Raw genomic sequence first — 9,808 nt, 5'->3', positions numbered from 1 at the left:
CGAGGCCTCTCAGCTCGCTGTCGGGGGGCTCAGGCGGCTTGTCACCAGAAACAGCCGAACTTGGGGCCATTTCGGCGAACGTCACCAGAATAAAACAGTTTCTTCGCCGAATGCTAAACATGCAAGTCAGTTTCTGCCCTGGAGAACGGGAACGGGACCGGGAACGAGACCGGGTCCAGCGGAGTCCTCGGGGCGGCCCCGTCCCTAGCGGGGCGCGAACCCCCGGCCTCCGGCCCACCGGCCGCGCGGGGCCAATCGGCGGCGGCGCTGGTGACGCGGCGGGGCGGGCGGGGCGCTGGGCGCGGGGCCGGGCGGGGGCGGGCGCTGCCGCCGCGGGAGCGGCACGGGCGGGCGGAGCGGCTGTTCCCGGAGAGAGCAGGCAGCGGGTCGGGTGCTTTGGCTGTAGTCTGGTCCGCTGGGGTTGACCGAGACCCCCCCCCCCCCCCCCCCCCTCCAGGCTACTCCACGAGCACCGGCTTGACGCTCGATCTCTTTTAATAGACACCGATCTTTTTCCCCCGCCTTGTTTTTTCGGGGTGCGCTTCACCCAGCGCCGCGGACGCCCGCTGCCCTGAGCGCTGCCGTGCCGGGAGGCGCGGGGGGCCGGGGCCGCGATGCGCGGAGATGGGGCCTGTGGCTGCTCCCGCATGGGCTCGTAGTGCCCGCTCGGTGCTGAGTGCCCGGGTGCCGGGGAGGTGCGTGTAGGAGAGAGGCGCCAGTAGCGCTGGATTTTATCCCCTTGTAGAGGTGCAGGCAGACAGGGGTTCAGGTGTGTTGGTGTGTATTTTTTTTTTCCTCTCGTTGCCTACATCAGCTTGCTTGCCCCTTCTCCTTCTCCCCCTCCATTTTTTTTTTTTTTTTGGGGGGGTGAGGTGGGAGCCCGGGGTGGCTGGTTTTCCTCCAGCTGAGCAGTGCAGTTGCAGCGGTAGCGGTGAAATCCTGCTCCTCCTGTGAGCTCCAGCCAGGAAAATGGAGGCTGTGATAGAGAAGGAATGTAGTGCGCTCGGAGGGCTCTTCCAGACCATCATAAGCGACATGAAGGTAAGAGGCTGAGGTGTGTGGGGGAGCACAGGGGAGGGGAAGCGTCTTCCCACCTGGCCCGGTGAAACTTCGCCCCGGGCGGTGCAGCCGCATCGGGGGCTGCTGGCGGCGCGACCTCCCCGCGGCGCTGGGGGGACGCTGCCCCGGGGCTGGGTCCGCGTCCCCGCCGGCGGGACCGGCCTGGCAGAGGGATTCCTTGGCTTCACACCCAGGATTTGGGGCTTGCGAGTTGGTTGCAGGATACCGCCTCTCCCTCCCTCCTTCCCTCCCTCCTCCTTCCTTCTTTTCTCTATTTGTCCTGCTCAAACATGCAAGCTGTTACCTTGCACCAGGGTCAGCGATTTGCCTCTTTATTTTACAAATATTTTTATTCTCCTTTTTTCTCGCCTGGTGTGGGCTGTCAGATCGGTAGCAGAATGAATGCAGCGGGGCGGGAGCGTGGTGCGGAGGAGCCGGGCACGGAGCATGTCAGCCGTGGGGTGGGGCTCGGAAGGGCAGTGTGAGCATTTCGGTGCCAGGCTGATGAGCGCGATGGAAAAAAAATCTCTGCCTGGAGATGCTCAGAAGTTGATGTGTGCCTGGATTAAAATTGCGGCTCAGGGTGATATTATTTTCACGCTGTATATGCTCGTGGAGGTGGCATTTCTTTTTTTCTGTGAATGGATGCAAAGGTTTCAAGTGCGGGGGTCTCTCCACCAGCCACCAGAAACCTGAGTGTGCTGATCCCGTCTCTGCCAAAGGGTCCCTTTGAGAGAGGCGCTCCCACTCTATCCTTGGCAGCCAAGGGCACTCCTGCAGGGTTTTCTTTGGGTGAGCGGGTGCCTCCCACCCTTCTCTCGTGGAAGTAAATAGCGTAAAAGCGTTGCTGTGTTTTGCCCGTCATGTCTCCCCCAAAGCCCGGGGCTGGAGGCGCCCAGCCTCCGGCACACGGCCGTACTGCAGAATACTGCAGTGTTCCCCTGGACAAGGGCAGCTTGTCTGCCTGCCAGGGCCGACTGGGAAGGATGCAGTTGTCGGGAGATGTTGAGGGACGTGTCAGATAATGGGGACTGCCGTAATTTAAAGGCGGCAACCGTGCACGCTGTGCTTTTCCCAGGGCATGGGATTTCTCTGGATGTTTTAATTCATGCGGGGCTGGTGAGCAGCGAGGGCTGCGGGAGAAAGAGCTGCCAGGTAGTATTGGAGGACAGGGTCTGCTCTAAGAGGGAGCCTGGCAGAGGTGAATGGCTTCTAGTGTATTTTTTGGGGAGGGTGGAGAAGCTGTTTGCACTAGAAGTTATTTTTTGGCAAATGTTCATATGCACGTTCTTCTCAACAGATCTTAGGAGACATTTAATTAAAAGCGTGGCTTGTCAAGAGCAGGCAGGTTGCAGAGAGGAGGGGGGAGTCTGTGTATATCTGTCAAGACAATGCTGCAGACCTGGCAGTGGTGGTCCTCAAGCTCTCAGCCTCCTTGGATTTTTAATAATGACTGCACTTTAAAATAAAAGAAACCCCCCCAAAAGCAGGAAACGATCACAAATTCTGGAATAATTTCGGTGGTCAGTGCAGGGAACAGGCAGGAGATGTTCTGTTCCAGATCAAGTGTGGTTTTGGGTTTCATTACAGAGGAACACAGAGTATGTTTATTCTTTCCTTCTTTTCATAAGTGATGCATTTGGTTTTTCTTGCTCTTAAACCAGTGGGCCTCTGTGTTGATTCATTTTTTTTCTTCTACACATTGCTACTTGCATGGGAATGTTGCTCATCAGAAAACATGTTGACATGAGTGTATGGAGATGGGCACAGGTGTGAATATTTTTTTCTTAATGCTCCATAGTAGTGGAACCTGTTTTGTGAAGTGGCAATTACTGAAGGGGGAGGTTTGGAAGGAATAGCTGCAGATCTTTAGCAGCATGGTGGTTGTTATGGTTAAAAAAAATCTGCTCATTATTTAGCATGAGTAGAACAAAGAATTTTTACCTGTAGTGCGATTTGATGCAGCTGATGCTGTACTACTGAGATGCACTAGGATTCTTTCTGAATTGAGCACAAAGGAGCACAACAATTTCTAAGGAAAAGTAGCTATTTTTTTGATAGTTAACCAGAACCTTTCAACTAATCATACCTTTAGTAGTAAAGTGAAAATTAGCATTTTAAGTGCTGTTTCACGTAGTCAGATCTGTGTGGGCAGGCTGCTGGCAGGATCTCGAAGATGTTGCGTAGGGGTCTGCCCACGCATCCCCAAGTGCTCTCTCCGTGCCTGTTTCTCATGGCAGGCTGTGATCAAGGCCCCACATGCCCTGCAGTGCTGAGGGATTTGATGCAGCATCTGCCTTTTTTTAACCAAATGGTTCACAGGTTCTTTTATGATATGTATTGCTCTACCTTAAACTTTGTTATAAAGATGGTAGGGTTAATCAACAGCTTCAATTACTCTGAAGTGTTGCCAGTGGATGCAGATGGGTGCTGCAGCTGAGGTGATGAAGATACAGTACATGAGGACTGATTTTTCTCTTTGTTCACAGTAACACAGAACTGGCTCAGGTGTACTTGTTGTTAATTTTGAGCTCTGCCTGGTTCTGCCAAGGTTACAGGAACTGGAATTACAATTCTGAGCAATGTGATTGTTTCCATTTATCTCTGTATACTCTGTTAGATCTGAAACTTCATATGGGCAATATATGTCAGTGTGACTTAACACATCACATTTTTTGACAGCAAGATTGTGTCTTGCTGGCTGAGGTCTCTTGAATGGCATTTAATGTTTTCTCATGTTTTCTCATGCTTTCTCCATAAACCCCAAATTTCTCTCCACCCTCTATCAAAAATATTTTTGTGTCTAATACTCAACAAAACCTGCTCCAAAAAAACTCAGCATAAAGCTAAGTGATTTGGAGAAATGTTACTGTGTAAATGTAAGAACAGTTAATAAACATCCCATTGTACTGCACATTATTGTACATCACAGTGTCACAGACTATTTTGAGTTGGAAGGGACTCACAAGGATCATTGAATCCAACTCTTAGCACTGCACAGGACACCCAAACAACCCCACTGTGTGCCTGAGTGATTTGTCCAAATGCTTCTTAAAATCTGTCAGGTTTGGTGCTGTGACCACTTCCCTGGGGAGCCTGTCCCGGTACCCAAACACCCCTTGGGTGAAGAAACTTTTCTTGATCTCCATCCTAAACCTCCCCTGACACGGCTTCATGCTGTTCCTTGGGTCCTGGCACTGGTCACCCGAGAGCAGAGATGCCCCTCCACTTCCCCTCGTGGGGAAGCTTTAGACTGCAATGAGGTCACCCCTCAGTCTCCTCCAGTCTGAACAGAACATCTGGAACTTCAGTCCCCTGACAAAGGAAGTCCATTTTTTCCATGCCAAACAAGGGTCAGATTTGTTGAGTAATATGGTGGTGTACATGATGACAGGGTTGTTTGTGTAAAGTCCACAATGGGAACTGAACTTGGCCGTTGTGCTCTAGAATTGGATTTCTGTGCTTTGAGATTTCAGGACCTGATTAAACAATCATAAAGGTGGGAGCGTGTGTGCCCATCCCATCCTTATTTTGGTCCACTGTCACAGCCCTGATGTTTCCTACAATACATCACTGAGCATGTGGCACTTACAATTAGTTACACTCTTATGCAAGATCTTTTTCAAAGCAATTACAGTTTATAAAAACAAAAATAAAATGTCCCCTCAGAGGAGGAGTCCTGTGTGCTATGTGCAGACGCTGTGTGACTTGTTTTTGAATGCGGCGAATTTTCTGTAGCTCCCTGTGGGAAGGGAGTATTTGATCTGAATGGTTTGTAACTCATTTCTTGCAATTGAGAAATGAGATGCTGCAATGTGCTGTTAATTTCAATATCTCTTTTAGTGCAAAGCAAATCATTGCAGTTAATTTTTGGGAGGGCCTGTTGCAGATGGGTTTCAAAAGAACTTGTCTTCTCATGCAGAGCAGATCTTTAATGCTTCTTTTCCTTCTGAGTTGATTTTACATTCCTTTTAATCATATTGTTCTCTGCTATCCTGAAGAAAAAAACCACCGCCTCTGAAAACATTGAAATTGGCTGTGTTTGTAGTTCATCACTTGCTTGATGGTGTTTCTTTGGCTTTTAGCATTCTCTTTATTTGTCTTGCCTCTTCTGCCAGCATGTGTTTTGACAGAGCAGGGGCTTTCTGTGTATGTACAGCACCTGACATCTGGGGGGTGGGCATGGGAGGAAGATGAGTAATGAGCAGTTGGTTGAACGCAGGTTGTCTGTGACTTCATTTATACCAAGTCAGAGGATTTACTAAATTTTTATGGGTCAGGTGTGTATTACCAGTTAATCTCATTCATCTCCCTGCATGTGAGGGATGTGCAGGTATCGTCCTGAAACAGGGTTCCCAACAGCCATGTGAGTTTTTGGAACAATTATAAACTTTTATTATCTGTGTATGTGCCTTATTTTTATTTGTTTAGCTGAAAGCACAATAAAATCAGTACTAAATCATTAATCTCTACTATAATACTCCAGAGGAGCTGCTGGGACTCCTGGACTAGGCAGTGGCACATGTTTCCTTTCAGCTATGCAAAACTCTTGGTTGATACAGAAGAGAGAGACATGAACATATGAGCATGAGAAACATTTATGTTTTTGCACCCTCTAACCTGCTTTTAGAAGGTGATCCGTGAGAGGCAGCATTTTAATTTGCTTTTGTAGAAGTTGGGACCAGGGGTGGCCACATCAAGGGTTGAGAGTTATTTGTTTGGTAGCCCTGTTTGCTTACAAGGGATGGCCTTGTGATATTCACACAAATAATATAAACTGAGGAAAAAATATTTGATGGAACAAATAGAACTGCTGAGACAGTTACTGCAGCAAGTACAGCTGCAAGTCCTCTGTGTGTGTTAGTCCAAGGAACAGCACGCATGTACCAGAGAACCTGGGCAAATTTATTTTCCCGTGACATGTCGTAGTGCAACAGCTCTTCCCCAGCTGTGCTTTATTTGAAGCTTGAGATCTCTGTGGAGATTAGGAATGTTCAGTTGGATGATTTTAAGGGTTAGTTTCAATCCAGCTGTTAAGGATGATAACTACTGTAAGGAAAAACAAATGTGTCATGCACTGGGACTGGCACTGTTTAACATCTTTGTTGGTGACATTGACAGTGGGATTGAGTGTTCCCTCAGCAGGTTTGATGATGTCTCCCAGCTGGGTGGTGCAGTCACCGTGCTGGAGGGGAGCAATGCCGTCCAGAGGGACTTTGACAGATTTAAGAGGTGGGGCTGTGTGAGCCAGGGAGACCTTATTGTACCTTGAGTACCAAAAGGGGTCTGCAAGAGAGTTAGAGAAGGACTTTTGACAAGGGCATGTAGTGACAGGACAAGAGAGAATGGCTTCAATCAAGAGGGCAGGGTTAGGTTAGGTACAAGAATTTTTTTACTGTGTGTTGAGAACAGATTTTCCAGAGAAGTTGTGGTTGCCTCTCCCTGGATCAGTTCAAGGGCAGGTTGGATGGAGCCCTGAGCAACCTGGTCTAGTGGATGGGGTTAGAGCAGATGATCTGTAAGGCCCTTCCAACCCAAAGCATTCTGTGATTTTCTGTGCAACAGACAGGTAGGTCCAGGCTTGGAGAGGAAGCACACCTGCCATGTATGCACTGGCATGTCCCTTATACAGCAGTCTTTAGGACAACTATCTCTTTCAAACCTAGCAAACTGGTGTTTCTTCCCCTTCACAAAAAGTCTGAAATGAGTTAATTTGGAACTTTTCTTCCCATATATTTTGTTCCTCTAGGTTTTACCACCAAGGCATTTGGAGCATAGCTGGCTGCTCTGATTTCTTATCCCTCTGCCTCCCAACAACCTGCTTGCTCAGGCAGTTGGTTTGTGTACACTGAAATTCTTGCCTTTTCCAAGCAGCTGCAGTATCTTTCTGTGAACATCTCAGAGGGGGAGGGGTTGACATGCAGCAAAGGCTGAAAGATGGTGCAAGAAGAGAGCCTCTGCATGCCTGCCCAGACACTGAGGTTCAAGCAACAGGGCATAGCTGGGAACATACTTAATCACAAGTAGTTTATTTTTTAGGGACACATGCTTTCTTGATCCAAATACTCTTGTGTGAGTGTTAACAATTTATACAACTGTTGAACATTTGCTACATAAGTGTGTACTGGGCTGGCTTATCCTGTGACATACCCAGAACAAGGATTTTTAATATCTCTTGAGAGTTCTCCTTTTGGACCTGGCAGGATGCCAAGAGCTGCACAATAAGGTTTGTGAGGTTCTGAGTGTGGAAGGAGTTGTGCAGTGCTGCATGAAACACAATTGACTGAACAAATGTTGGAGAACAAGAAGTCTGTGTAATTACGGGCTTAGTGCTGGTTAATACCTAACAGAGGTGATATTCAGTGGAGGTTGCTGCTTCCTACCTGAGATCTGAGTGTGCATGAACTGAACCCAAATCTTTGTTATAAAATACCTGAGAAGCTAATTTTATTTTTTTAAGGACAGAAGTTGCAAGAGTTGATGGAGTATACTTGTGAATCTCTAAACAGCATTCTGAAGAACATTTTTAAGGTTCATAGTCTACCCAAAGACAGTTGATCTTGAAGATAAGCAGGGAGCAAAATAGGAACTATATCTAAAAAGGCTTTTTGGTCTACTTCAGATTGTGCAAAGATGAGTACAGAGAAGTTTGAGTCAGTATCATAAAGTCTACCCTTCAGAATAAGGTAGTCTCTTTAGGCTACATATATGGAAATGCCTTTTCCTCTTCAAGGGTACATTTTCAATTTGAAAATTATTTCTGCCTTGATACTGTAAGGTGCAAAGCACTGCTTTGTTTGCTGGGATCTACGCTGACCTTTCAGGACATTGATTGACTTCTCCTGCTGGGCTGAGATACCTTGAATGCCAAGATGTTTGGAAGGATTGGAGACAAAATGTCTGGTAGCTTTGTGGCTAAGGCCATAGCAGCTTTCATCTTCAAAGTGCTCTCTGAGTGACTTGGCTGCAAAGAATGGCTCCCATTTTACAGAAAGGCAAGCTATGGCTGCAGGTTTAGTGACTTCTACTCCCTCCCCCTAGGACAAGAAGAAATTGGGTGCATCTACAACATGGAGTTAATGAGGGAATGTTGTTTAAGCTCCCAGTGTAATAGGTTTCTATCTTCATGTACACACTACTTTGTTTTTACTGATTGAGACGTGTTGCTGCTCACCCCTGTGATAACCCGATGCTTGCAGGCAGAAGAGATGACATCTAAAGATGACTGATAAATTCTCAACAGAAGTGTCCTGAACTCCTCTCCTGGAACTGAAACTACAGGACCTCTCTCAATTTTTAGTGGGGAAGCCTGACTGAACATCTTAACCATAAGCTGGTTGATCATGAGGAATTTGTGTCTTGTGGGGTTTTCTGTGAGCTCTGTACTTTTTACTCTTCTGGTCAACAACCATAAGTGATATGTAGTTGATTTGAATTCTAGGATGCTAGCTGGAGTACAGTCATCCTTTAACAAACCATTCTTGCAGGAATGAGCTTGTGTTGTGTGTAAAATGCTGCTGATGAGTGTGTAACTAGAGACACTTGGTTGATAGTACAAAAAGATTCACATTTGTTCTCATTCTTTCTTCCACATAAACTGCCATCATACTTCTCACCCAAGCATGAGATATATATTTTTTTTTTGCCACAAAAGTCACGTGTGCTTTGTAATTTCTCTGAAGCCACCTGTATAGAGGCATAATTTCGAATTTTTTGTTAATAAAGCTTTATTTGGGATGTCTCCTAACAATAGCATCCATGAGCAAACCAGATGGATGCTCGTTGTCCATGAGCAAACCAAGGGTCTAATTTGGAGTTTGAGAGGGATTATTTATCTTCTCATGAGTAAAATGGAAAGAGAGTAGCCTGCATTAAGCATATACCTGCACTTCACTGTCTGTCATGAGACAAAGGTCAATAAGCATTAAAAATGTGGGCACCTGGCTGCTGCCTTTCTCCCAGTAGGTACTTTCCTGGTCAACTCAAGTGCTTGTTAGTAGTTTGAGTCCTGGAGATTGTTATGACTGCTTGTGGGATGGAGATTGTGTTGAGTGGATGGTCAGAAATTAGGGTTTCTGCTTGCTTGGAAAGAAAGAAGTGATGAGACCCCAGTGGTGTTGGTGACATTACCAACACCGGACTGTTGGCTTGAGGCTGTCCTGTGTAGGTATTAACTTGACTGACTGCCTCCTGATATTTTAATTATCTTCATTTTGATCCAGCTGAAATATTGTGGGTTTAGAAAATAGCTGCTGAGTATGTAGAGTGGCCACTTAATGATTGAGTGGATGAAAGGCGGTATTGATGAGTCTCTGAGGAGAAATCTGCTATTCAGGCTTGCAGACTTGTTCAGACCTGCAGTGAAGATTGTGGAACTAAATGCTTCCTCTGGAAGACTACTTAATGTCCAGCTTTTTTCATGTGGCATGGGATAAAAGGTCTCTAGATGCTGTGGCTAGTTGTTTCCCACCGCCCCCTTGTCTTTTGAATAACTTCCTATGTTTAGAGAAGGAGAGACTGTATGTTTATGCCTGATGTATTTTCTCACAGTATGAGTCTAACTTTTGTTTGCTAATTACACAATCTTGGATTTAAACCATGAAGTAGCTGCTTTGGAGCTGAGTTTCTTCATGTTATAAACCATGAAACTGAACTGTGGACAGTACAGATTTGAGGTGGTCCCTGTTGACATAGAAGGAGGCTCATGAGTTGGATTTGTAAGCCAGGATAAGTTTTCACAGGTCCTTGC

General features: G+C 46.7%; 1 protein-coding gene across 15 annotated transcripts in view; it reads left to right on the top strand.

Moving 5' to 3' along the window:
- Nucleotides 1-382: 382 nt before the first annotated feature.
- MTSS1 (MTSS I-BAR domain containing 1) overlaps nt 383-9,808 on the top strand; it is a 124,502-nt gene continuing 115,076 nt past the window's right edge. For 5 of the 15 annotated variants that reach the window (XM_036379072.2, XM_036379071.2, XM_036379075.2 and 2 more), the window contains exon 1: nt 384-1,041. In XM_036379072.2, the coding sequence (XP_036234965.1) occupies nt 970-1,041 (72 nt within the window). In that variant the 5' untranslated portion in view covers nt 384-969. Of the gene's footprint in view, nt 1,042-9,808 lie in introns of all 15 variants that reach the window. The other 10 variants (XM_036379081.2, XM_036379080.2, XM_036379082.2 and 7 more) reach the window with 3 other exon arrangements.

The sequence above is a fragment of the Molothrus ater genome, chromosome 1 (assembly GCF_012460135.2).
Source record: "Molothrus ater isolate BHLD 08-10-18 breed brown headed cowbird chromosome 1, BPBGC_Mater_1.1, whole genome shotgun sequence".
In the NCBI taxonomy this organism is placed as follows: domain Eukaryota; kingdom Metazoa; phylum Chordata; class Aves; order Passeriformes; family Icteridae; genus Molothrus; species Molothrus ater.
Note: the sequence above shows the minus strand (reverse complement) of the source record. Positions and strands in the feature narration are given on the sequence as shown.